The sequence below is a fragment of the Terrapene carolina genome, unplaced genomic scaffold, assembly GCF_002925995.2.
Source record: "Terrapene carolina triunguis isolate 2854851 unplaced genomic scaffold, T_m_triunguis-2.0 Scaffold53, whole genome shotgun sequence".
NCBI lineage: Eukaryota > Metazoa > Chordata > Testudines > Emydidae > Terrapene > Terrapene triunguis.
Genome location: NW_020664404.1, coordinates 46,360 through 74,340, shown reverse-complemented (window position 1 = coordinate 74,340; position 27,981 = coordinate 46,360). Strand labels below are relative to the sequence as shown.

Sequence of the window (27,981 nt, the reverse complement as noted above, 5' to 3'; positions counted from 1 at the left end):
GTGTTTTGTTTTATTTTGCTTGGCCACTTACTTTGTTCTGTCTGTTATTACTCAGAACCACTTAAATCCTACTTTTTATACTTAATAAACTTACTTTTGTTTATTAATTAACCCAGAGTAAGTGATTAATACCTGCGGGAGCAAACAGCTGTGCATATCTCTCTATCAGTGTTATAGAAGGCGAACAATTTATGAGTTTACCCTGCATAAGCTTTATACAGAGTAAAACGGATTTATTTGGGGTCTGGATCCCACTGGGAGCTGGGTATCTGGGTGCTGGAGACAGGTGACTTGCTGAGCTGTTTTCAGTTAAGTCTGCAGCTTTGGGGACGTGGTTCAGACCCTGGGTCTGTGTTGTAGCAGGCTAGCATGTCTGGCTCAACAAGGCAGGGTTCTGGAGGCCCAAGATGGCAGAGAAAACGGGCTCAGAGGTAGTCCCAGCACAACAGGTGACAGCCCAAGGGGGTCTCTGTGACCGAACCCATCACACTCCGGTCGCAGGATCTGCCTGAGCCCAAATGTCTACACTGCAATGTTATAGCCCCGCAGCCCGAGCCCCACGTCCCCAGTCCGCTGAGCCGGGCTAGCCGCGGCCGGGCCAGGGTCTTCCATCGCAGCAGAGACATACCCTTAGTGAGCAAGCTGGCCCCAGAGCTCAGCACGCTGCTGGGGGAACAGCTGCTCACTCCGTGATGGGGAAACAACGGGCTGGGCATTCTTGTGGGTGGCTGAGATGAACCGGCCCAGGTTCTGATCAGCCCGTTGACGGCTACCGTTCCCTGGGGACGATGCTGGTCCCAAAGCCACTGCGCTATGGGCTAACCCAAGCTGGCGCCATTGGTGTGGCCTGGCCAGCCCCTCTCGCCACTCCCCCAACGCCGAGCTCGAGAGGCGTGGCTCCAGAGAAGAGGCAAAGCGAGGGAGAACCGAGCAGCCCGACTCCCTGGCTGCGTCCGGGGCGGCAGCGACACTTACGCAGACCCATGGGTGTTTCAGGGCTTCGTGGGCTGTGATTCTTTTGGCCGGGTTGATGGTTAACATCTGGTTGATGAGGTTTTTGGCTTCGGGGGTGACCGTGTCCCACTCGGGAGAAGGGAACTGCAGACAAGAAACAAGGGCCAGGAAGGTTAAATGCAGGGGATCGCAGCCGTCGGGGGCGGGGAGCTGGCTGCTCGCAGCCAAGGCACCAGTGACTCCCCAGGAACCCGAGGGCAGCCCAAAGCCAGCGCCAGAGTCTGCCCACATCCCGCTGCCCGGCCAATGCTGCCCGCAGCCTTATCACATCCGCTCCAAGGTGAGTGGTACCCGCATTCTGCCCTGGCACAGCAGCGGGCGGGAAGCTCTGTGGCCAATCCAGGGCTACTGCAAAACCGGACTTGATTTCCTGACTTGAACCTGTCGTTCCCACCCTCGTGCCGCCCCTTTGCCTCGACAGCTAATTCCGGTTAAATGCCTCGTTCCCTGTGTTTTCATCCTCTCACAGACGCTGGTGCTGGCCACATGTGGCTGGTCTGCAGGCTTTGTGGGTGTGGGGAAGCTGGAGGTGCTGGATGCTGGAGAGGGGGCAGCAGGGGCTTCTGTCCCCAGGGAGTGTGGGGGATTTTGGGATAAGCACATTGCCTGGATGTTGCAGCTGGTAGGCGGCCAGTGAACTGTATGGACGTGTATCATTAGGTTTCAGAGTTAACAGATAGACTGAGCGCAGTGGGGGCTGTTCACACTTCTTGTTACAGGCTGTCACTGCACCGTTCCACTCAGGCTGCACTCTGGAGGGTTCCCCCGCAAGCCCCAGGCTTCAGAAGGGAAATCGATTTAAAGCCAGGGTTTGGGAGCGAGAGGGGGAGCCTGCGGCCGGTTCAGACACTGCACAATCCGGAGGACCCCGCTCGTATTCCGTACAAGCAAGAGGGGAGAGGAGGCGCCCCGGGAGCGGGGAGAAAAACGAGCAGAGACCGTTCCCCAGGCCCCCGGTCGTTCCCAAGTGCGTGCAGAAGAGGCCAAGCGTACAGGGGTGAGGAAAGCGCCAGCAAAGGGGGGAAGAGAGGGAGCGGAGAGGCTGCCAAATTCCACCGAGCTATTGGGAGCGGAGAGATACCCACTGGACCTGCGCTCTGGGCAGTCGCAGGAGCGCGGCTCGCATGGGGCGTCTGGATGCTCCCGGGTCCCTCCGTGCTGCCATGTGCGTGGAGAAAGAGTCGTGCCAAGGCAGGAATCTCGGCCAGGTCCCTGTGCCACGGCCCTGCCCAGTGTCTGCAAGGGAGCCAGGAGGGCGGGTTACCACACTTGTCGGCACTCCCCACGGCAGGTGCTGGGCTTGCCATGGGGATTGTGCAGACAGCCGGGACCGAGGGCAGGACGGGCTTGGGGACAGGATGGAGCTCTACGAACGGGGCGTGGGTGTGTGTGTGGGTGATTCCAGTGGCCCCTGTGTGGCAGCATCCAGGACCGCAGGATCCACAGCACACGCGACCCTGCAGCGCGGCTGGCGGGCCACAGCCCCTCCCAGGCAAAGAACGGAGTCCCCCGCTCTGCTTGGTCTCTGGGTGTAATGGAAGGCAGCTTCCTCCAGCCTCCCAGCCCCGACAGTAACAGAATGGCCACGGGGCCTGATCCCGACTTGCTAACACGATCCTAAACCCACCTGGCCCCGTCTACACTGGGAACAAGTCCTGTTGGAGTCCCGCTAGCCAACATGGTTTCAAAGATATCCTATCCCTGCAGGCTGGGCAGGTCCGGTGAGCGCTAACCTGCGTTAGCACCATGTCCACGCCCAGGGCACTCTGGGATGCTGTCTACATGGCGGGGGAGTATCTCTATATGCATCATGGATGGGGCCCAGCAACTGCACCGTGACAGGGGCAAGTCATGGGGAGGGGGGTGTGTACTGTGGGTGGAGGCTGGCCGGCCACAGCCCTGTCGGCCCCCTGAGGAGGAGGAGGGACGTGTCCTACCCTGGAAGGGCTGGGCACAGCTCTACGGCTGGGGAGACACCAGCAATTCCAGGTCCGATAGCAGGCGCGGCAAAGGAGAAACCAGAGGGGCAGGCTGACACGCCGGAGACGAAGCCGGTGGCGTACGGGACTCCTGGCCCGCGGCAGCAGGTCCCCGTCGCGGTGCTCTGGGCCCGGGGTGGGGGCAGGGAGGTACTCACGTCGTAGGCACCAGCCTTGATCTGTTGGTACAGTTTGTGCTGGTCCTCGTCCCAGAAGGGAGGGTAACCGACTAGCAGGATGTAAAGGATCACACCTGGGGAGAGGGATGGGAGAGCAAAGAGTCAGCGCCTGCCGACTCCTGGGGGCCCAGGGCTGGACTTACACAGGGATATGGGGGTTTCTGTTCAGTCTGCTGCCAGCAGGCATCTCCTGGGGAACCCCGTCTCTGCCAGGTCCCGCTTGCTCTCTCCTGCCTTAATGCAACTTGGCTTTACATTTCCAGCACCGACCTGCTGCTGGTTAACCACCCCCTCATCCACCCCCTGCACCTGGCAGGGAAGGAGCAAGCCCTTGCACTGAGCAGGTGCCCGGATGCCCAGGGGCCACCACGGGATGGGAGCGAGAGCCTGCAGCAAGGGGTTTAGACCTGACCCTGCCGACTGCTATCTATACCTCTAGCACCCCCCTGCTAACATTTGTCTATGCCTCTAGGCCTCCTCTCCCTGTAGGATGGGGAGGGGTCTCTGGGACTAGCAAAGGCTCCACAGAGAGGATGAGCCATGGGGCAGCGGGCTTTTAGCGTCCGTTATCAGGCACGGATAGGGACTAGGATCCAAACTGCTCACAGGGGGATTTGGGGCTGGCTGGCTTCATGCAGCATCTTGGACACAGAGTTCAATAAACAGCAACGCTCTGGGCTCCATGCAGGCGGGAATGGAAAGCCAATGGGAGTTAGGCACCTAATCTGCTTAGGCACCACTGTAAAACCTTCGGTGACGTTATTAACATGAACTGGGACCGTATAGATCATTGGTGCAACCAAGGTCCTGTAGTGACACCAAATCTTGTATAAAGGGGGTCAAATAAGGTGTCTATGAGGAGCTTCTGGTTTGCTGGTTATGATTACGCTATCTGTGTGCATGTATCATTTTGGTATGTAAAGTTATAAGTATTGGCTCTATCCTGTCTGTAGTTCAAACTTGTGCTGTGCTTCTGGGTGACACCCCAGACAATGTGGCGTCAGCACTGCCTAGCCTCCTTGATGGCCCATTAAGGACCATCAGCTATACAACTGACCCATTGAGAGAAGGCAGATATGCCTTGTGACTCAGCAAGGTATGCAGGGACCTGCCTATGGACAGAACTCTGAGGTTTTTCCATGCCATGTGCTGGATAGCTTGTCTTTGGGCCAAAGAAAGCAGAGACCACATGGCAAGAGACTATAAAAGGCTGCTGCAGCTCCTCTTCTTGTCTTCAATCCTGCTTCTGACCTCTGGAGGGACTTTGCTACAAACTGAAGCTCTATACAAAGGACCGATGACCCATCCCAGCTGTGGATGTTCCAGAGACTTGATTTGAACCTGCAGTTTATTCCATCACTGCTACAAGTCTGAATCCAGAACTTTGCCATTACTGTATATAATTGATTCCATTTCACCAATTCTAGCTCTCATCTGTATCTTTTTTCCTTTTATGAATAAACCTTTAGATTTTAGATTCTAAAGGATTGGCAACAGCGTGATTTGTGGGTAAGATCTGATTTGTATATTAACCTGGGTCTGGGTCTTGGTCCTTTGGGATCAGGAGAACCTTTTTTCTTTTACTGGGGTATTGGTTTTCATAACCATTCATCTCCATAACGAGTGGCACTGGTGGTGATACTGGGAAACTGGAGTGTCTGAGGGAATTGCTTGTGTGACTTCTAGTTGGCCAGTGGGGTGAGACGGAAGTCCTCTCTGTTTGGCTGGTTTGGTTTGCCTTGGTGTGAAAAGGAACTGTAACTGCCCTGCTCTGAGCAATTTGTCCTGAATTGATACTCTCAGTAGTGTCCCACCAAAGGCAGCATCGTTACACCCACTAGGTGCCTTTTCTGCATCTTTGGGTGCCTAACTCCTTGGGCAATCTGGCCTTAAGTGATTTGCCCAGAGAGACACTGGCAGTGGTGAGACTTGAATACATGTCTCCCAAGCCAGCCCCCTAACCACTAGGCCAGCTCACCACCAGTCCATGAGCACCGACCGTCACAAAGAACTGAAGGCACAAGTGGGTGGCTCAGCCCAGAGGCAGGGAGAAGGAGACTTGGCAGATCCCTGACACTGAGCCGTTGATAAGCTGGAGAGGGGGCAGGGAAGAGCCACGAGAATGATTAACGGATTAGAAAACCTGCCTTCCAGTGAGAGACTCAAGGTGCTCGATCTATTTAGCTTAATACAGAGAAGGTGAAGGGGGGACGTGATCCCAGTCTGCCAGTGCCTACATGAGAGCAGAGGAAGGTCTAACACAACGCAATGGCTGGAAGGTGAAGCTAGAAATGAGGTGTCAATGTTTAACACGGAAGGTAATTAACCAGGGGACAATGTCCCAAGGAGCATGGTGGATTCTCCATCACTGACAATTTTGAACTCAAGACTGGCTGTTTTTCTAGCAGATCTGGCCTAGTTCACACAGGGATTCCTGCAGGCCAGGTCTATACGGGACACCAGACTAGATGAGCACAGTGGTTCCCACTGGCCTTCCCATCTATGACTTTATGACTCGCGGCGCAGGCCTTACCACATGCCCAGATATCCACGGGTTTGCCGTACGCTTCTTTGCGCAGCACTTCGGGCGAGAGGTAACCGGGGGTGCCGGCGAAGCCTGGGGAGAAAACACAGAGCACAGACTGTGTTGCCATGACTGTCCTGGGCAGCAGGGGTGGGATGGGGGCGGGGAGGGGGCTCTGCCACTCACCAAACCAAGCCTGCTGATCCCCCTGCACCTCGATGGCCAGGCCAAAATCCGCCAGCTTCACCGCCGCGCCTTTGCACTTGCTGGCCAGGAGCAGGTTCTCCGGCTGTCGTGCCGAGCCGTTGGGCACAGGGCGCCATGGGACCAGACATGCGGTCGGAGGGGGGTAGAGAAGGGGAGGGGGGAGAAAACAAAACAGAAGAACAACAACAGACGGTTTGCAGAAGCAGGTGAGAGACGTGCAAGGCTGATGAGCGGCGAGAACCGAGTGGGGGTCACACCCCGGGCGGGATGGGGCTATCAGCGTGTCCACACAGCCCGACCGGCTCGGCTGGCACCTTCCAGCCCCTGTGCTCTCTCGGCTGATGTGTTAGGATCCAGACTGATGCCCCTCCCTCCTAGCTCCCCTCCCCTGCACCCACTGCCATTACAGGGGGGCAGAAAGCCAGCTCCAGCTTTGGGATTATTCCAGGCCAGCACAGCCTCCAGCTTCCTGACCCATGGGCAAGTCCTGGGCTGTGTTGCTGTGTCCATCTGGCATGGCCTCTGTGCACATTCCAGCCGCCCAAAGCCCCACTCTGCTCTGGGCTTGAGGGGGACGACAAGCAGAGACCCTGCCTGCCCACTTTCCCTGGTGGTGCTCTGCCACCAGGCTGGGAGGCCGTTTTCCCCCCTCTGGGATTGGTGTCACGTCCCAAAGTCTTCAGTATGGCCTGCCAAGGCACCTGGGCTAACAAGAGAAGTAGGTGGCATGAAACAGGCTCTGAGAGCCAGGAAATCACCACCATCTTTGGCTGCAATTTGGGGCACCGAAGCAGCCCCCCCTTCCCAGGGCTTCCCAGCCCCCAATATGTCCATTCGCACAATATAAAACCCAATGCTTCTCTCCACCAAACATACACAGAAAGGGCCTCCCCTCTCTGCCACCTCCCGGGCATTCAGGTTCCGGCAGCAGGTGCCCCCCCTCCCCTCCCCAGGTTGGCTGGCCTGGCTTCTCTGCTGGTGCCCCTAACCCCCCACATCGATCTGTCGGAGCTCAGCAGAGCCAGAGAAATCAGAATGTCCCCTAGGAAGCTCTGGAAATGTTATGCAAAGGGCCGGAAGCACTGGCTCTGAGACAGAGGACAACAGCTGGATTGTACACATCTATCCACAGCTCCACCTCCCCTGACAAAGAGCGCTGGCCAGGGGGGTGACCGCGCATGACTGTGCCAATGAGCCCCGCCCATGCCCTGCCGGGACCAGCTGCCTGACGGGGCAGGGACGGGATGGGAGTCTCAAAACTTCCCGTTGTCCAGATGCCGTGGCCTGAGATCAGGTCACACAGCGGCCACCAGACAGGCAGCAGGTGGGAATGAGCTCCAGTCACACAGAGATGAGAGTCTCGGGCCCCCAAACCTCAGTCCCGCGCCAGCCAGACACCCCGCCCTGGGGCTGGATCAGAGCCGACGCCCCCAGCGGTGAAAGGCCCCATACCCCATTCCTGCACCCGCCAGGCCCCTCAACCCGGAGGTGATCCGAGCCAGTGCCCCCAGGAGGGGAAAGACCCTGTTGTCCATTCCCTGCCCCCTGTGCCAGCCGGACCCCCTGCCCTTGGGCCAGATTGCAAGGGACACCTGTAGAGGCCAAAGGCCACTCCTCACGGAACCAGATGCTTGAGGGCTGATTGGGCTCCTCCTTGTTCTTTGAAGGAGGCTGGTGCCATTCCCCTTCTCCTTCTCGGCCCAGCCCCTGCATACGATGACACCGGCTGCACCCCAGAGCCGAGTGCCCACTGGCACCATGCCACCGCATACAACGCAGCCCCCTGCCTCGCCAGTGCACCATGACACAAAGGGCAAGAAACCAGCTCCCCCGGGTGCCACTCCAGCATGTGCCAATGCCTGCTGCCCCGGTGTTGGGTGCCACTCCAGCACATGCCAATGCCTGCTCCCTCAACCCCGAGCGCCACTCCAGCACATGCCAGCACCCGCTACCCTGGCCCTGAGTGCCACTCCAGCACAGGCCAAGTGCCTGCTTTCCCGGCCCGAGCGTCACTCCAGCACATGCCAGCACCCGCTACCCTGGCCCCAAGTGATACTTGTGACGTTATTAACATGAACTGAGACCATATAGTTCATTGGTGCAACCAAGGTCCTGTAGTGACACCAAATCGTGTATAAAGGGGGTCAAATAAGGTGTCTATGAGGAGGTTCTGGTTTGCTGGTTATGATTACGCTATCTGTGTGTATGTATCATTTTGGTATGTAAAGTTATAAGTATTGGCGCTATACTGTCTGTAGTTCAAACTTGTGCTGTGCTTCTGGGTGACACCCCAGACAATGTGGCATCAGCACTGCCTGGCCTCCTTGATGGCCCATTAAGGACCATCAGCTATACAACTGACCCATTGAGAGAAGGCAGATACACCTTGTGACTCAGCAAGGTATGCAGGGACCTGCCTATGGACAGAACTCTGAGGTTTTTCCATGCCCCGTGTGCTGGATAGCTTGTGTTTGGGACAAAGAAAGCAGAGACCACATGGCAAGAGACTATAAAAGGCTGCTGCAGCTCCTCCATCTTGTCTTCAATCCTGCTTCTGACCTCTGGAGGGACTTTGCTACAAACGGAAGCTCTGAACAAAGACTGAATGACCCATCCCAGCTGTGGATGTTCCAGAGACTTGATTTGAACCTGCAGTTTATTCCATCACTGCTACAAGCCTGAATCCAGAACTTTGCCATTACTGTATGTAATTGATTCCATTTCACCAATTCTAGCTCTCATCTGTATCTTTTTTCCTTTTATGAATAAACCTTTAGCTTTTAGATTCTAAAGGATTGGCAACAGCGTGATTTGTGGGTAAGATCTGATTTGTATATTGACCTGGGTCTGGGTCTTGGTCCTTTGGGATCAAGAGAACCTTTTTTTTCTTTTACTGGGGTATTGGTTTTCATAATCAGTCATCCCCATAACGAGTGGCACTGGTGGTGATACTGGGAAACTGGAGTGTCTAAGGGAATTGCTTGTGTGACTTCTGGTTGGCCAGTGGGGTAAAACCAAAGTCTTCTCTGTCTGGCTGGTTTGGTTTGCCTTGGTGTGAAAAGGAACCCCAGCCTTGGGCTGTAACAGCCCTGCTCTAAGCAATTTGTCCTTAATTGATACTCTCAGTTGGGTCCCACCAAAGCCAGCATCGTTACATCACTCCAGAACATGCCAGTGCCTGCTCCCCCAGCCTCTGGCGCCACTCCACCATGTGCCAAGCGCCTGCTACTGCGGCCCCGAGTGCCACTCCAACTCCCAGAACACAATTCCATTTGCTTGAGCCCAGCTCCACCACCTTGCTGCGGCCCGACTCTGCTGCATCACCCCGCTCCATGATGATCCCAAGCACCAGGTTCCAGCTCTCCAGCACACAGCCCAGCACCATGCAGTGTGCTCCATTGTCCCACTGCAGCCCAGCTCCATGCACAAGAGCCCAGCTTCGTCACCCCATGACAGCAGGATGGCACGAGCCACAGCCCAGCTCCATCACCTATTACAGCAGGACTCGAGGCACCAGCTCCAGCTCCATCACCCTGTTTCAGCAGGACTCCAGGTGAAAGCGCCTAGCTGCACAAACCCATTAGGACAGGACGCCACATGCAACAGCCCATCCCCATCAGGCTGTTAGAGGCATTCCATGCACCAGAGACCAGCTCCATCATCCCACTGTGGCATGGCTCAAGTCACCAGAATCCAGCTGCATCAATTTGCTATGGTTTGACTGCATGTTTGAGAGCCCCGTTCTAGCTACCTGCGGCATGGACTCCATGTGCCAGAATCAAGCCCCATCATCCTGACGCAGCACAATTCAATTCCCAAGAGCCAGCTCCATCATCTCATGACAACATGACTCTGCCTTTGAGAGCCCGGCTCCATTGCCCCATTAGAGCCCAATGTCTCATGTGACCGCCCAGCTCCATCACCCTGTTATGGCATGTCTCCAGGAGCCAGAACTGAGCTCCATCACCCCAGTACGGCACAACTCCACAGGCAAGAGCCCAGCTCCATCACCCCAGTACGGCACAACCCCACAGGCGAGAGCCCAGCTCCATCACCTTATTACAGAATAACCCTACAAGTGAAGGCCCAGCTAAATAACCCCGTTCCAGCATGACTCCAGACCCTGGCTCAACTACCACCTTGTGGCACAACTAGAGCCTGGCTCCATCACCCCATTACAGCATGACCCTATGCACCACAGCCCAGCCATGAAAACAGCCTGTCCTGTCCCCCTCCCCAGGCAGGTCACAGACAGCCACAAGCTCCTGGGGAACGGCATCTTTGCCCCGTACCATTTCCCGGGTTTTCAGGGGATGTTCTGGAGGGACACCCCAGAGCGGTTCTGTGGCCTTTGGGACCCCAGCTGGCCTCCTCCAGTTCACAGGGGGCAGGAGCCCCCTGGAAAAGCTTGGTGTGTCACTGAAGGGGCAAGGAACTGCTGAACATTTCCTGTCTCCAAAGCCTGTAAGGGAAAGCTGGGCAGCAGCAGAGGAGGGGGCAGCCCAGCGTCTCCACCAGGGCTGGCGTAGGAACCCCCTTGTTAATTTCACAGCGCTGTTTCTGGGTCTCTCACGCACCCCTTTATCCCAGCCCCACTCGGCCACACGAGACCACATCCCTGCTCCTCACGCTTGGAGGCCCAGCGCGATTTGCGACGCCCAGGAGGCTTTATGGGGGGCAAACAAAAGACAAGCAACCCACGGCGGGCGTCACAGAGAACAGGTAACACGGTTCAACCAGACACAGGGCATGCAGACAGCGAGAGCCCTCCTCGGCAGGAGTCCCGCCCGCCCGCCCGCCGGTGCCGCCTGGGGGCAGGGAGAGATGTTGGACGAGGCAAAGGGGAGGGCAAGAAGAGAGGAAAAGGTTAGTCAGGCCTTGCTGCGCAGAACGAATCCTTCCTAGCAACCGGGGCTGGGCGCCTGTCCGATACCAAGGGGCACCAGCGGGTGAGCCCCTGCACTGATCTACGCAGGGGATGGGTGCCGGGAGAGGGGTAAAGAGCCTGATCTCGGCCTGCTGCCTGCTGCAGCTCCAGGAGGTGGCCGAGAGGCCAGCTGTATTGCCCCCGTTCAAGGGCCGGCTCCCTTGCCACGCCATCCCCTCAGCACAGTATCTTCTCTCCCAGGGATTCTCCAGTTGTCCTACGTGGCCGGCGGCTAGAAAGGAGCAGCTTCCGCTTTTGCCTCTGGGTGGCGACAAACCCCAACCCCCACCCAGCCTCCCCAATTGCCTGGAGGTGCCAACAGGGCACTCTGTCCCTCCCTACTGGGCAGGGTCTGTCCGGCGCATCCCCATGGCTGAGCCAAGCCGAGCTGATTTCTGATTGGGCCCCCTGTGCCGGCCCCTTTCCCGCAGGCCCCTGCAGCGGCGTGGGGCTTGAGCCACTCCAGTTCTCGCTCAGAAACATGCACAAGGTACAAAGACGGACGGACGGACAGACGGACAGAGCAGCGGGGTAGAAAACTCACCTTGAGGTCTCTGTGGACGACCCCCATTTGGTGGCAATGGAGAACAGCCTCCAGGATCTGCTGGATGCAATGACTGCATGCAAACACCAGGGGGCGTGTTAGTTCATGGTGAGTGGTAACAACCACGCAGGCTGGTGGGGGGCGGGAGGTGAGAGGGGAGATGATGGGGGGCGGGGGGGACGGGAGGAGAAGAGGAAGAGGAGGAGGAAGAGAATGGAGATGATGGAGTCGGACTCCCTCTCAATCTCAGTCTCTAATTGCAAAGGAGCTGCCCCGAGTTACGGACCCGGAGGCGGGGGGTCGGGGAAGAAACGCCCCATGATGGGGGAGCAGCCCTGGGCCAGGGAAAGGGGCCCAGGAGGGAAGCCACAAAGGGCACCGGAGCGTTAGGGTCTGGCGGTGATGGAGGGGGTCTGCCATCCGCCTGCCTCCAGCACTGCCCTTCCCCCTGCTCTGGGATCTCAGGGAGGACCTGCAGGCAGGGGATGTGAGGTGCCATCCTGGGAACCCCCAAATCTCCCCTCCCCCCAAAAATCCTGCTATCTCTGTCCCTTCAGCCCCATTCCATCAGGGAGGAAGCAGTACCAAACGTGGCACGAGGCCACCCACTGGAGACCCACCCCGCGGTGCCCTCCTGAAAGAGGACGGACAGCAGCAGGGATACAGCTGGCCCCTGGCCTGGCTGTCTGTACCTCCTGCCCCCGCTGCCCGGCCCTGACGCACCTTGGTAGCTACAGCAGAACCGAGACCTTGAGCCTGTTGAATTTCTGCCCACCCACTTCACCTGCAAGTGACCAACCAGCCAGCCCAGCTGCGCTCCACTCCTACCCCGCCAGCCACCAGGCCTGTCCAAACCACCCAACGCACAGGGGTCACTGATCTGACGTAGGGCAGGGCCCATCTCGGCCTGAAGCTCTGCAAGGGGCCAGCCCAGTCCAAAATAACCAGCGATGATCACTCGCTGCCCCCTGCCCAGCCTCAGCTCCCAAGTCTCCTCTCGATTCCGGCGTGGATCCGCTCCCTGCCCAGCGCAGAGATGGGAGCATTCAGCTCCGGGCCAAGCACTGCCCGGACGTGTAGTATTCCTGTGAGCGACTGAGGAGAGCCCGGGCCGGACGCCCTCACGCTGAGAGACACTGGGGCAAGGAGATTTTAATACACAGCCTGCGCCTCGCAGTCTCTTAGGAGCTGGGGCTCAACTCACGGCTACGGGGGCAGCAGGAAGGGAGCGCAGGAGCACGTTTTGTGTAGGCCCTACAGAAATGCTGGGAATGGCTTGTCTTCAGCCCCAGGGAGCCATGTTTTCATAGGACCTCCCCCAGTCCCGCCCAGAAGGGCATCCCGCATTGGAACCATTTGGTCCTTAACCTTCTCGGAAGATGCCCCCTTCCAGCCAGGTACCAACCCCCGAGCACCTCACACCTAGGGACGATTCAGACGCTCACACACTCCTGTGCTGCAGGGCAGGGCTGTCTCCATTGTGCTGAGGGGAAACCGGGGCACGGGGTGACCTTGCCCAAGCTCAAAGAGGAAGGGCGTGAAGGAGACAGGAATTGAACCTGGGTCTCCTGCGAGCCAGTCCAGCAGCCAAGCCACCTTCCTCCCCGCGACCCCGAGGCCTTTCCTCATGCTAGAGCATCTTTGTGGGGAGCTCTCAGAGCCCCCAGGAAATCTGCACAGGGTCCTGCAAACCTCCCCCCATCACTGTCTCTGATCTGTGGCCCCCCAGCCTGCCCCGCGATAACCACCTCACCCTGGGCGAGGGCCTCACCGCTAACCCTTTTCGTAACAGCCACGCCAAGCCTCGCCCCTCGGCATCCGATCCCACGGTCCAGGTACACCAATAGTGATGTCGCCACCACGCGGCCCCAGAGCAGACACTGTCCTTTCGAGCTTGTGAATTTGGGGCACTTGGACCTTTTTGCATGCTCCTTCCAGCCCAGAGCAGGCACTCATGTCTGGCCCATAAGCTGTCCTAGAGCTCCCCCGACCGCCTTGGTTTCCAGTTCTCTTCCAGGACCGATTCCCAGTGATCTTTGTAGTTCTGGTTGCCGTGGGTTCCTGTTCTTGGAGAAAAGGCTCTTCTCCCATGGCATTGGAAAGAGGGGCCCCTCCCTGGGAACATCTGGGTGCAGGGGAATCTCATCCGGGGGTCCTCGTCTCTGTGCGTTGCCAACGTGGAGCCCATTGGACTTCTGAATGCAGAGCAGACCCCTTCTGTCTTCTCAGGCGTCTGCTTGCAGGGGAGTGTGGATGGTGGAAAATAGGTTGAGGGCTAGAGGGGATTGAACAATCACCCTGCCCTCACACAGCCTCCTCTTCCAAGCCAAGCCAAGAGTGTCCCTCTGCAAGGGGAAAGACGCAGAGCACACTGAATGCAAAAGTCGAACGTTGATGGAATGGACCATCATCCACAGGCCTCAGTCAGGTTCTTGAATTGAGTCACAAACTCAAAGGGCCCCAGACCTGAGGCGACTGACTTGGAGGGAAAGAATGAAAAATGTCCTGACTGGTTAAGAGATGACCCAGGGGACGGGGTGCCATTTACACCCACAAAAGGATGCGCATGGCAAGGAGGGGGAGGAACTGTCCAGGGATGGCCAGGGGCTTGAATTAGGCATATGGGGATGAGCTCTGGCTGAAAATCAGGAAATGCTTCCTGGCATGGAAGGTCTTCCCTGGGAAGGGTTGGGAGCCCCCTCACTTGGGACATCTTAAGACCAGGCTGGACAAAGCCTAGGAGAATCAATTGTAGGAACCAATATATATATATAAATGGAAAAAAGGGGAAGTTGACAGTAATAAATATTAATTGGAAGTTAGGAATTGTAGAAAATTGATAAGGGAAGCCAAGGGACACAAGGAGAAATCTATGGCCAGCAGAGTTATTGACAATAAGAAGGAGGTTTTTTAAAATATATTAGGAACAAAAAGAATCCTGACAATGGAATTGGTCCATTGCTAGATGGAAATGATAGAATTATCACTAATAATGCAGAAAAGGCAGAAGTGTTCAATAAATATTTCTGTTCTGTATTGGGAGGAAAAAATAGATGATGTAGTCTCATCATATAGTGATGATAATAACAGGCTTTCCATTCCACTGGTATCTCAGGAAGACATTTAACAGCAGCTACTGAAGTTGGACATTTTTAAATCAGCAAATTCAGAAAACTTGCATCCAAGAGTTTTAAAGAGCTGGCTGAGGAGCTTGCCGGCCTATTAATGTTCATTTTCAATAGGTCTTGGAGCACTGGGGAAATTCCAGAAGACTAGAAAAAAAGCTAATGTTGTGCCAATTTTTAAAAATGGTGAATGGGACAACCTGGGCAATTATAGGCCTATCAGCCTGACATCGATCCTGGGCAAGATAATGGAGTGGCTGATACAGGACTCGATTAATAAAGAATTAAAGGAGCATAATGTAATTAATGCAAATCAACACAGGTTTACGGAAAAATAGCTTGTCAAACTAACTTGATATCTTTTTTTGATGAGTGTAATAACATTGATGTAATATACTTGGATACTGTAAGGCAATTGACCTCGTACTGCACGACATTTTGATTACAAAACTAGACGTCTAAAATTAACATGGTACACATGAAATGGATTCAAAACTGGCCATCTGATAAGTCACAAAATGAAATTGTAAACGGACAATTGTCATCAAGCGGGTGTGTTTCTAGCGCAGTCCTGCAGGGACTATTTTACAGTTTTTACTCAATGATGTGGAGAAAAAAAACAAACCCATCACTGATAAAGTTTGCAGATGATATAAAATTTGGAGGAGTGGTAAATAATGAAGAGGACAAGTCACCGACACAGAGAGATCAGGATTGCTTGGTAAACTGGGTGCAAGGAAACAGTATGAGTAAATGTACACGGGTAGGAATAAAGAATATAGGCCATACGGGATGGGGGACTCTATCCTGGGAAGCAGTGACTCTGAAAAAGATTCGGGGGTCACGGTGGATAATCAGCAGAAGGTGAGCGCCCCACGTGATGCTGTGGCCAAAACAGCTAATGCGACCCTGGGATGCATAAACAAGGGAATCTCAAGTAGGAGCAGAGAGGTTATTTCACCTCTGTGTTTGGCGCTGGTGCGACCGCTGCTGGGATCCGGTGCCCAGTTCTGGTGCTCACAATTCAAGGAGGATGTCGATAAATTGGAAAGGGAGCAGAGAAGAGCCAGGAGAATGATTAAAGGATTAGAAAACCTGCCTGAGAGTGAGAGACACAAGGAGCTTCATCTGTTTTGCTCAACAGAGACGGTTAAGAGGTGACTTGATTACAGTCTGTCAGTACCTACGTGGGAAACCAATATTTGATAACAGGCTCTTCAGTCTAGCAGAGGAAGGTCTAACATGATCCAATGGCTGGGAGTTGAAGCTAGACAAAGTCAGACTGGAAATAAGGCGTACATTTTTAACACTCAGAGTAATTAACTGTTGGGACAATTTCCCACGAGTCGTGGTGGATTCTCCATCACTGACAATTTTAAAATCAAGACTGGCTGTTTCTTTAAAAGATCTGCTCTAGTAATTATTATGGGGGAAGTTCCATGGCCCGTGCCCTACAGCAGCTCAGACCAGATGATCATAGATTAGGATTGGAAGAGCCCTCAGGAGGTCATCTAGTCCAACCTCCTGCTCAAAGCAGCACCAATACCAACTAAATCATCCCAGCTAGGGCTTTGTCAAGCCAGGCCTTAAAAATCTCTAAGGATGGAGATTCCACCACCTCCCTAGGTAACCGATTCCAGTGCTTCACCACCCTCCTAGTGAAATAGTTTTTCCTAATATCCAACCTAGACCTCTCCCACTGCAACGTGAGACCATTGCTCCTTGTTCTGTCATCTGCCACCACTGAGAACAGCCGAGCTCCATCCTCTTTGGAACCCCCTTTCAGGTAGTTGAAAGCAGCTATCAAATCCCCCCTCATTCTTCTCTTCTGCAGACTAACAAGCCCAGTTACCTCAGCCTCTCCTCATAAGTCATGTGCTCCAGCCCCCTGATCATTTTCGTTGCCCTCTGCTGGACTCTCTCCAATTTGTCCACATCCTTTCTGTAGTGGGGGGCCCAAAACTGGACACAATACTCCAGATGTGGCCTCACCAGTGCCGAATAGAGGGGAATAATCACTTCCCTCGATCTGCTGGCAATGCTCCTACTAATGGCGTTCTTGGCAACAAGAGCACACTGTTGACTCTCATCCAGCTTCTCATCCACTGTAATCCCCAGGTCCTTTTCTGCAGAACTGCTGCTTAGCCACTCGATCCCCAGCCTGTAGCAGTGCATGGGATTCTTCCATCCAAAGTGCAGGACTCTGCACTGGTCCTTGTTGAACCTCATCAGATTTCTTTTGGCCCAATCCTCCAATCTGTCTAGGTCACTCTGGACCCTATCCCTACCCTCCAGCATATCTACCTCTCCCTGCAGCTTAGTGTCATCTGCGACGATCACAGTGATCTATGTATCTGCATGAAACCAGCTCCGCCCTTGACAAGGGGCAACTAGATGAGCTTGCATCCTCGCCCAACTGTTCTGCTTCTAGGAGGGCATTTCTTTGAAGCAGCACATGGGGGAAATCTGACACGCTAGCAGAGATACCTCCCTCCCCCTCCCTTGGAGACGGCATCAGAGACACAGGGCCCAGTTTGCGACGTGTCGGCCCCCGTGCTTAGAATGGATGAAGGGTCCCAGCTGTGTGACGCCTCTGCATTCAAAATGAGTGGGGGCGAGTGGGTTTCCTCCTAGCCTGCTCTCAGCTTTCTGCTGCATGGTGGAATGGTGGAAAACACACTGTGAGTTCGGGGAGATCTGCCATGCCCGGCTCTGGGAATTCAGGGATCCAGAGGGAGCTGCAACCATCGCTCCGCTAGCCCTGGCTCCTTCCCACGTGCACCGGGCCCGGTTGGAGAGCAGAGCTTAGAGCAGTCTCACATTGCGGCTGGTGACACTTGCTGGTGTTTACTGGGTGCTCCCTTCCACAGGGAGGGCCCCGCTCTCGGGAGGGCGAATTGAGCATCTCTGGCACTGTCCTTGCCCTTCTGGGGGTCATGGTTTGCCTACCGGCCCCGTTGCATGCTGGCCTGAGTGCGTGGTCAGGCTCTGCCCAGCTGCCATCGCTGTGCGGCCAGCCGGCTTCCCCGGGGCGGGCGATCACACTGCAGAGGGCTCCGGCCCAGCTCATTAGTATTTTGAAGGTTTTCTGGTGCAGCTGCTCCGGTTGCCAAGCTCTCCACTTGGTTGCTAAGTTATTCTGGCTGCTCGGAGCGGATTGGCTAGCTGGACAGGTGCCTGCTCTGGGGCTAGATTTTCCCCCCTTGATTTTTTCTTTTGGCGAACGAATTTGGTGTGGAAGGAAGGGGCCAGGGGAGATGCAGGCGGTCAGGCACTTGGGTCTCAGCAGGGGAGGGGCAGGACCCCGGGCACTTGGAGCTCAGGAGAGGGGCAGAACCCCATAGCCTCAGCATGGAGGGGGCATGTGCCCCGGGGAAGGGAAGGGAGATCCTGTGCTTGCGGGTTCTGCAGGGAAGTGGCATTAAATGGTCCGATCTCACCTGCTTGCCTGTTTACATGGACAGGCTGTCCTTCTCCCCCGGAGGGGGGGACTCGGGAGGAGCAGACACTGCAGGGCCCTGGGTCTTCCCTCTGCTAGGATTCAGGTCACTGAGCTGGTAAGTGAGTTAGTGCAGAAGACAAGAAGACTGCAGAGACTATGAGTCACGCACTGGCTCGGTGCTTTGTGCTGCCCTCCCTATGCTTACTGTGGACTGCAACAGGCCATTCGCTCGGCCGGGATCCTCGCGCCTCCCACCCGGGCCCGTTCGCACGGCCGGGATCCCCGCGCCTCCCACCCGGGCCCGTTCGCACAGCAGGTTTTCGACCAGAACGCCCGGTTGAAAAGGGACCCGGTCGGCGGCACAGCGGGGCGAAGGCAGGCTCCCTGCTTGCCTTGGATCTGTGCAGCTCCCTGGAAGCGGACGGTATGTCCAGCCCCTAGTTGCAGGGGTGATCAGGGAAGCTCTGCGTGCTGCCCCCGCTCTCAGCGCCGGCTCCGCAGCTCCCATTGGCCAGGAACTGTGGCCAATGGGAGCTGCGGGGGTGGCACCTGCGGGTGTGGGCAGCGCGTGGAGCCGTCTGGCCCCTCCGCCTACGGGCCGGACATTCAGCCGCTTCCGGGAGCAGCTCGGAGCCAGGGCAGGCCTTAGCCATGCTGCGCCACCAACCAGGAGCCGCCTAAGGTAAGCGCTGCCCAGCCAGAGCCTGCACCCCGAACTCCCTGCCCCAGGTCGGAACCCCCTTGCACACCCTAACTCCCTCAAAGAGCCCACCCCCCACACCCTAACCCCCTACCCCAGCCCTGAGCCCCCTGCCAGAGCCCGCACCCCTCGACTCCAGCACGGAGCCCCTTCCTGCACCCCAAACCCCTCATCCCCGGCCCCATCCCAGAGCCTGCACCCCCAGCCGGAGCCTGCACCCCCTCCCACACCTCAACCCCCTGCCCTAGCCCTAGTCCTGAGCCCGCTCCTGCACTCCAAACTCCTCAGCCCCAGCCCAGAGCCCCCTCTTGCACCCCAAACCCCTCATCCCCAGCCCCACCCCAGAGCGCAGACCCTCAGCAGGAACCCTCCCCCCTCCCGCACCCCACTCCCTGTCCCAGCCCAGTGAAAGTGAGTGAGTGTGGGGGAGAGTGAGCAACCAAGGGAGGGGCCTGGAGTGAGTGTAGGGTGGGGCCTCAGAGAAGGGGCGGGGCCAGGGTGTTGGTTTTGTGCAAATAGAAAGTTGGCAACCCTACCTGGGCCCATTTGCTCGGCCGGGATCTCTGCGCCTCCCACCTGGGCCCACTCACACGGCCGGGATCCCTGCGCCTCCCACCCGGGCCCACTCGCACGGCCAGGTTCCCTGTGCCTCCCACCCGGACCCACTTGCACGGCCGGGATCCCTCGGCCCGTCTCTCCCATGGGCAGCACAGCTGCTGCGGTGGGGTTCTTACCCCGGGGAGAGGTTGGGACTTTACTGCCCGGAATGTCTCCATTGGAGGGGGCCCCCAGCTGTCTCCCCTGGAATGTTAGGGCCACATGATCAGGATTGAGTCAATGGGGGCCTGTCCCCGAGCTGCCCTGAGGATAGGGTCCCTAACGGCCTCCGGCTGCACACCTGCCCCATGCGCAGAGTCCCAGCGCAGGAACTTCCCCCAATCCTTCTCCAGCAGGCGAGCCCGGCAAGGTACGGCCCGGCACGGCCACCCTTCTCTATGCAGGGAGAGGGCACCGCTGCCTGGGGCTGCCCCCTCTGGAGCCCCACAGGGGATCTCCTGGCACTGTGTTGACATAACCCATTGGTCCAGGGGCGCTATAGAGTCCCTGCCCCTGGGCCTGCGCTGGCCCTGCCCCAGTAAGGGCGCCCTGGCTCTTCGGCCCACATAGTAGCAGCTCCTGCACGTAGCTCTGGAGGTCACTGGTTCAAGCCCTGTTGCGTCAGGCCAGGGGGCAGCCAGCATACGAGCAGGCATCTGCGTCCTGGCAGCAAAAAGCCTCGCTCAGGCCTCCTTCTTCCCTGGCACTGGGGGGCTCTTCCAAACCGCAGCACAGGACCAAGGAGGCCACCCAGGACAGAAGGGAAGAGGGGCTGGGGCTAGGGTGACCAGATGTCCCAATTTTATAGGGACAGTCCCGATATTTGGGGCTTTGTCTTATATAGGTGTCTATTACCTACCCCCCACCACATGTCCCGATTTTTCACAGTTGCTGTCTGGTCACCCTAGCTGGGGCTGAGCAATGAGAAATAGGATCACTGCCCAGCTCAGAGAGGAAGGGGCCAGCTCTCGGCCCATGGGCCAGGGGAAGGTGCCTGTGAACTCCCCTGTAGCCTGGGGACTTTGAAGAGGGCACTTTGGCATAAGCCAGCAACGTGGGCAGATCCGGGCAGAGCGTCTCGGTGGGTGGGGAGTGGCCTTAGGCCCAGCTTGTGCCCCCACCCAACAATACCAACAAGCCACAGGTTCAAGCTCTCCTGCCATCACTCAGGGAGTCCCTGGCCTGGGGAGACCGTGGTGAGCAGGAGCCTGGAGGGAAGAATGTGTCCCCTTGGCCACGACGGGGCGCGGCGAGCTCTGGCTTCGGAGCCAGCCGCTAGGTGCTCGGGTCTGGGAGACAGAACTGACAGCCATGCGGGGGCAGGGTAAGGGGTGGCAAACAAGACAAGAGACGCGAAAGAGGCGGGGGGGGTGGGAGGGAGAGAGAGAGAGAGAGAAAGAGAGGGAGGGGGGCAGGGGAGAGGGGGATGAGACAGTGAAATGCGAATTGAATCAAGCCGCCCGGTTGAGATTTCAAATTACTGTCGGGGGAGGGGAGGGGGGCTGGTGTCTGGTCCCACGTGTGCTGGAGTCGGGGCAGGACGTCTGCATCCGGGCGCTGCCTCCTGTCCAGGGCCTCAGACTTGCCTGCCCTGCCCAGCCGCAGGAAGGACTCGGCCGGGCACGCTGAGAATCGAACTAAAAAAACGCCCCCAGCGCTGGATATCGTCTCCCTCCCCACCCCCCAAAAATCAAAAGCAGCTAGCGGGGAGGGGAGGGGAGGGGGGCGTGTGAGCGCTGGGCGGCGCCAGCACCCCCAGCCCGACGCCAGGAGAGGGCGAAAGGCATATACTGACCTTCAAGTCCCTGTGCACAATGGCATAGTGGTGCATGTAAGTTACGCTTTCTAATAGCTGATGGATACAGTGACTGCAAAACAAAACGGGGAGGAAGGGAGAGAGAAAGTGGGTCAGGGAGGGGCGGGAGAGGGGGATGGGGAGAGCGGCGAAGGGGGCAGACATGGGAGACGGGCAGGGCAGGGTCCCGATGAGGAGAGGGGTGGGGGAGGGGGGCATAGGAAGGGCGTGAGAGAGACGATCAAATGTACAGAAGGAAACAGAAATAATGCATGAAAGGGAACGAATTCCGGAGGCGGGATAAGCAGGTAGAGGGAACGGGGGCGGGGTGGGGGGGATCCAGAGGGACAGATGGACAGACAAAGAGGGACGGGGGGGGGACAGGGTGGAGATGGGGGACGAGAGAAGGAGAGAGAGAAACAATGTTGTGAAAGCTCTGAGACCACAGGGGGTTATCACAAGGTGTGCAGGGATGGCTGTTAATGGCACCAGGAACTGCAGGCTGCCAGGGCCGGAGGGAGGGAGGGGGCAGCCCCCCGAGAGGACGGTTGGGACCCAAGGTGCGGAGGGCAGAGTGGGTGAGCAGAGCCCCCGGCTGGCAGGGCCGAGTCCGGCGCAGCAGCCCCAGAACGAGCGCGGAGCAGGGAACGGGCTGCAGGTGCTGTGGGAGGAGGGTCACCGTCTTGGGGCTTTGGGAATGGATGACCTGGCAGAGTGACCCCACTATCTAGTCAGGGGTCGTGCGGGCTGGGGCTGCGCACCCCCCCCCAAAATAGCAGCTCTCTCTATGCCCCTACAGCCTGGTCTGCTAGCACGGCCCCCAACATCTCTACCAATGCCCTTTGATCCTGACCCACCGCGGCCCCGCTGTCCCAGCCCGGGCTCCCCATCACAGCTCAGCGGTGCCCCTCACGCCGACCCACAGCCACTGTTAGCCCAGCCCTGCTGGTGCCCCTCACTCCCGACCCGCAGCCCCTGCTATCCTAGCCCTCGGGTCCCCCCCCCAGCTCTACGGGTGCCCCTCACTCCCGACCCACAGCCCCTGCTATCCCAGCCCTCGGCTCCCCCCCACAGCTCTGCTGGTGCCCCTCACTCAGACCCACAGCCCCTGCTAGCCCAGCCCTCGGCTCCCCCCCAGCTCTGCCAGTGCCCCTCACTCCTGACCTACAGCCCCTGCTATCCCAGTCCTCGGTTCCCCCCAGCTCTGCCAGTGCCCCTCACTCAGACCCACAGCCCCTGCTATCCCAGCCCTCGGTTCCCCCCTAGTTCTGCCAGTGCCCCTCACTCCCAACCCACAGCCCCTGCTATCCCAGCCCTCAGCTCCCCGCAGCTCTGCCAGTGCTAAGTAAGGGGAAAGGAATCCCAGCTCCACAAGTCCTGCGTGGGGCCCTAGCACTTAGGCCCAGCTCCTGCCCCCTCCCCCAACCAACAACAACGAGCCCCAGGTTCAAGCTCTCCTCACTGATCCACAGCCCCTGCGGTCCCAGCCCTGTGCTCCCCACCTCCGCCAGTGCCCCTCAACCCCAACCCACAGCCCCGGCTGCTATTCCTAACTGGCACCACACCGCTCTGTTCATGTACCTCAGTCCGGCCCAGTGGCTCTCCCTGCTATTCCAGTCTGGGCAACCTGGCTTCAGCTCTGTCTGTGCCCCTCCATTCCAGTCCTGGGCCTCTGAGGAGCGGATATTGCCCATAGCGCCCCATCGGGCTGGTTTGATACGGACCAAGAGCCTCCTGGTCTGTTCCACTGGGCTGCGCTGCTGGCGAGGGCAGAGGAGGGGAGCCCTCGGCATGCATGGGGGTGGGATCTGGGGGTGCTCTCTGGATCGCAGCCGCAGGAAGCCACCGCTCCACAGAGCCATGCCATGGAAAGGGGAAGGCCCCAACTGTGGACTCACCGGGAGGAGCTGGGCTCTCCGCGGGGAGAAAGTCCCACGGCTCCATCCCAGCCTGGCCTCACTGCACCTCAGGGGAACACCAGGAGTGGGTGGAGGCCACTGGGACATCCTGCCTGGATTCTGCCTCCCTTTGCCGCAGCCTGATGCTTGGAGCAGGCCCCCACCCGCAGGGGTTTGGGCGGGTGCCCAGAGGGCCAGAATACAGTCTGAGAGCGCCCCCTGAGGCAGGGGGAGGCCACAAGAGTGCAGGGCAGGGCCTCACATGGGGTTGGAAGCTCTCTGGTGAACAGGGGGCGATGGGCAGGGGAGTGAATCTGCAGAAATAGCCTCTTGGGGGCAGCTCCCCGCTGCCCTGCCGGATCACAAATCAACCCCGAGCCTCCTCCCCTGCCACCCGCAAAGCAAGCTGAGCTACAAGGCTAGGGCAGTGCCTCTGGGATGCTGGGGCAATGAGGAGCCTTAATAGAGGCGGCATGAACTAATGGGTAGAACTTGGGAGCTGGAAACCCCTGGGGTTCTCCTCCCCCCCTCCCCCCGGCTGTCAGCAAACGCAGCAGGGACAGGCCTGAGTAGCTGAATGCCATGGGAGAGATCTAACCCATGGGGCTGCCCCACACGGGCTCCCCTGGCAGGGAGCTCCCACCACTGACAGCCCAGGGATGGGGGAGGCGGGAGCTGCATGGAGAGGGAAACTGATTAGCACCTGCCACCAGCCCCCACCCCATTAGCCCAGCCCTGGGCTCTCCCCACACAGAGTTCTGCCGCTGCCCCTCAATCCTGACCCACAGCCCCTTGCTATCCCAGCCCCGGGCTCCCCACACATATAGCTCTGCCACAGCCCCTCAATCCTGATCTGATGCCTGCCCGCTGTCCTAGGCCACATCCCCCTCCTGAGGAAAGCATCAGACGCCCGGGACGGCAATGAAGCTGCATGAGGAGGGGCCCTGAGCCCGGGTCTCCCCAGAATTGCCGAGACAGGGCGGCGTGTGAGGTCATTACCTAGAGCCCAGCTTGGCCAGGTCCCTGCAGCTGGGAACCGTCTGAGCCTGAAAAGCGTGACGGACATCAGACCTCCTCTGGCACGGTCCCAGTGCCTGCCCGGCCCAGGGTCCCCCCGGCCTGTTCACAAGGGGGCTGGCTGGGGAGATGACAAGCAACGAACAGCGAGATGCTGGGGACCAGCACATGGTGGGAGGGGGCCAGTGCGCTCCAGTCGGACAGGACCAGGAACGTGCACATCACCGGCCGAGCCCACTCGTGACCAGTCACCAGTGCCTCTGGCCCTGCAGGGAACCCACCGCTCAGGTCCCTGTCAGCGATGCCCCCAAGTCCTGCGGCTGCCCTCAGACGCGCCCTGTCCCTCCAGTTTGTTCCCAGTCCCCCACGCTCTCTACCAGGTTGCTGCTTTGTGCCCGCTGCTCCCCGATGGCTGAGACACGCCCCACTGACTCCAGATGCTTGTGGGAGGGTCAGTGTCCTCCCAGTTGCCGGGCCCCAACAGCCAGGCTGGGGCCAGAGGGAGGGACGCTGCACCCTTCCCGCTCTGGGACAGACCCCTACTCCAGTACTGCAGCTCAGTGCTCCCCTGCCCACTCTGAGCGCCCCTACATCCCGCCTGGCCTTGCCCCACAGCTCTGCCAGAGCCTCACCAGTAGTTCGTCCGGTCCTGAGCCCTCTTCCCCAGCCCAACCCCTTGGCTCTGATCCAGAACGCCCCCTCCCCTGCTGCTGTGCCAACGCACCTACAGCAGCCCTGGCCCCCGGTGCATGGCTGGCAACCGCACCCAGCTGTGTGGTGGCTTTGTGAGTGCTCCCTAAGGGACTAGGCTAAGACCAGACTTGTCCCACTGACGACCTGAACCCCCCGTGAACAGCTCCCCAGAGGGGAAGCAAAAACGCCCCGGGTCCCACCACCCCTCTGCCTCTCTGGCTGCGCCCCAGAAGCCAGCTGAGCCCCAGAGGGAGAGTTGCCGCAACTCTCCTCCTCGTCCTCAGGGAGCATGGGGTAGGCACCTGTTTTCAGGCCCAGGCCGGCTGAGGGGCCCTGTGAACTGACCCACAGCAGAGGGACCCAGCGCTGGATGTGACAGCAGGACACGTGGCACGGCAGTGCCAAAGGCATAGGAACTTGGCTATCACCTGGCGATATCTCTGGGGTCCCCCCGGCTCTGTCCAGGTCATGAATAGGTTAATGTTGACGGATACAGCTGGCATGGGATCAGGGAACAGAAAGAAGCGGGGGAGGGAAGGGGAGAAGGGCGGAGGGGAAAAGGCGGGGTGGGGAGTTGCCACTCACCTGGCATCGGCTTCGCTGTAATATTCCCGGGCCACGATGTCTTCAAAGAGCTCCCCACCAGTGACCCTGAAACACAGAGAGGCAGAGTTCACCTTCCCAGTGCCCAGGCCCCAGTGCCCGGCTCCCACCCAAACCCCTCGCGGGGCACCTGCTGAGTGGGGCCAGCCCGGCACTGGAGAACCAGAGCAGGCCACGGCTCCATCCCCAGCTGACAGCCAGGCCCCAGTGTCCATCCCCCAGGTGTGGGGGAGCTGCACCCTCTGCTCCCCCAGAGAGCTCACCCCGTCTCACCAGCATGACCAAGGCAAAGAGCGTGGGCTGCATGGCACACACGCCCAGAGCCCCGGCATCCAGACAGCAGCGATTCGGCGGCTGCCATGTTCCCCACCCCCGACGCCGACTGGGAAGCCCCTCGGTATGTGTGAGCTGAAGCCTCTCCGGGGATGCGAGGGATATCGGGTGCCAAGTGGGGGGCACTGCCTGCCCCTCTGTGCCCTGCACCCTGGCAATCCTACGCAGGAACCCAGGTGCCAGCCTGTGCCCAGCCCAGCGAGTCAATGACAGTGGACTGAGGCCAGCCCTGCTCCTTCCCTGAGGGACACGGCCATAGGACGTCAGGCAGCAAGGAAATCCTGGGTCACCGAGTCCAGTCCCATTGGCCTGTAGCTCCAGTGACTCTGCCCTTCCCGGGGGTTGTTTATAGAGAGAATAATCAGCCTGGACCAGGGGCATACCAGGTTTGGGGGCCACAGGGCAGGGGCTGGGCAATGGGGTTGGAGCCTGATCAAAGCAAGCTCCTTGCTGATAAGAGGAGTCAAGTCCCCTCTGGTGATGCCCACGTAGCCCCACGCCACCCCAGTCTCTGCCACGGCTCATGTCCCCTCTGGCTGGCTGAGGTCCCAGTGCCAGGACGCCCTCACTTCGCTGGACTCCCCCCATCCCTCTTTGCTAGTCTCCGATCGCCAAGCCCTGCTTTTCCGGGACACTCTGCTCCTGCCTGCCTATGCTGGCTGTCTCCACTCTGCCCACGTGGCAGCCGGCAGCCCGCCTCCCCCAGCTCATTGCCAGCCCCAACATGAGGGAGCTCGACTCCCATGTGGCAGGAAGGGAGATGACTCCATGTTTCTCCATCATCTATCCCCACGTCTCTGCACCACAGAACCGCAGGCATTCGTCTGCACCCCGACATCCCCCAGGTGAGTCTCCCCCTCCCTCTTGTGGTGTGACTGGCCTCATGGGGACAGGAGAAGGGGCAGGGCAGCTTGCAGGCTGAGTTCCCGGGGAGGCCAGGCACCTGCCAGCCGACAGCGACGCCAGCTGGGCTTGTGGGCACTTTGGTCTGTCTGATAATCAACCCCCCGGGGAAGCCAACGCAAATTCAGCCCACAGCCATGGCAGGCCAGGAGGGGCTGAAAGAGCCGATGCTCCTGAATTGAATGGATGGCAAAAAACAACACACGAGTGCGATCACAGGGACAGTTCTGGCCTCTCCCAGCAGGGGGCGCTGTGGGGGGCGGGGCAGGGAGCTGTCTGTGGGGGGAGATCCCAGCTACCCCAGGCCTGGCCAAGGCTGGGAGGAGGCGCGAGCTCTGTTCCTGCTGAGCTGTGACACGGTGCTGACTGGGGACACAGTAACGGGGTGGGGGGGGGAAGAGCACCGGTCCCCCTCCTCCTCAGCTCAGGGCAAGCCCTCCCCTTTCACTGTCCTTCAAGCCCTGGCTGGCCGTGGAAGTGAAGAGCCCATGTCCTGGCCCTACGCCACGGGGGGAGCAGGTGACCGGGTGAGCTCAGCCACCAGGACCAAGTGGCCCGGGGCAAACCCGTGTCTCTTGATTCCCCTCCCGAAGCAGGCTGAGGACACGCCAAGGTCTGTGCAACTCCAGCACAGGGAACCTGGAGCTGCCGTGACTCAGAGGAGAGCTAAATATAACCGAGCTGTCAGAGGCACCGAGCGATGAGCTCACCAGCTGCTATATCTGGAACGAGGCGAGAGGCAGCTGAGCACAGCACAACGGGTCTCCGCCGCCCCCCAGATGCGCCGCGCCGGCCCGGCACAAAGCACCTGGTCCCAGGACTCTCTAGAGCCAAGGCGCCAGGCCTAACACCCTCACGCTGGTCGCCTGCCCTGGCTCCACCTCTGGCCTCAGCCCCGGCCTCCTCAGAGAAACCAGGGGCCAGGGCTGCTTTGGTTAGCGACTGCTGGGCCCGATCCTGACTGGCACCCGTGGGCACTACTGCAATACAGACAAGCGTGCTCATCTGGCTAGGCTCCACTAGCCCTTCCTCCCTTGGGCACAGTGTGCCGGGGGCCAGTCCTGGGAGCCTTTTCTCACGTGCATCAGACAAGCTACTTTCAAGGTCTTGCCCGGCCTATCCCCACCCTGCCCGCCCTGTGTCGTTCACCGGTCCTGCCTCTGATCTGCCAGTCGTGCCAGCCAGCACCGCCCCCTTGTTACATTTCACACACACATTTCTCTCCAGCTGGGAGATGCTCCCCTGAAACAGCCCCAGAGCCACCTGCCGATCCCTCCTTAAAACTCATTCGCCGGGAGGTCTACCGAAATCGTGTCACCAGTGTGGGAGACCCCACCTGCCCAGCTGACCAATACTGTCTCATCGCTAAGGCTAAGGTTCTGTCATGGATATTTTTAGTAAAAATCAGGGACAGGTCGCAGGCTTCCGTGAATTTTCCGTGACCTGCCCGTGACTTTTACTAAAAATATCCATGATAAAATGGGAAGGGATGGGCAGCTGC

General features: G+C 58.6%; 1 protein-coding gene across 3 annotated transcripts in view; it reads right to left on the bottom strand.

Moving 5' to 3' along the window:
• CAMK2B (calcium/calmodulin dependent protein kinase II beta) overlaps nt 1-25,286 on the bottom strand; it is a 75,987-nt gene extending 50,701 nt beyond the window's left edge. For 2 of the 3 annotated variants that reach the window (XM_029913042.1, XM_029913046.1), the window contains exons 1-6: nt 25,227-25,286; nt 11,375-11,447; nt 5,883-5,985; nt 5,706-5,789; nt 3,152-3,246; nt 976-1,098 (exon numbers count right to left, since the gene is read on the bottom strand). In XM_029913042.1, coding sequence (XP_029768902.1) covers nt 976-1,098; nt 3,152-3,246; nt 5,706-5,789; nt 5,883-5,985; nt 11,375-11,401 — 432 coding nt within the window. In that variant the 5' untranslated portion in view covers nt 11,402-11,447; nt 25,227-25,286. Of the gene's footprint in view, nt 1-975; nt 1,099-3,151; nt 3,247-5,705; nt 5,790-5,882; nt 5,986-11,374; nt 11,448-21,033; nt 21,098-25,226 lie in introns of those variants that run through there. The other variant, XM_029913038.1, reaches the window with a different exon arrangement.
• Between the last annotated feature and the right edge of the window lie 2,695 nt (nt 25,287-27,981).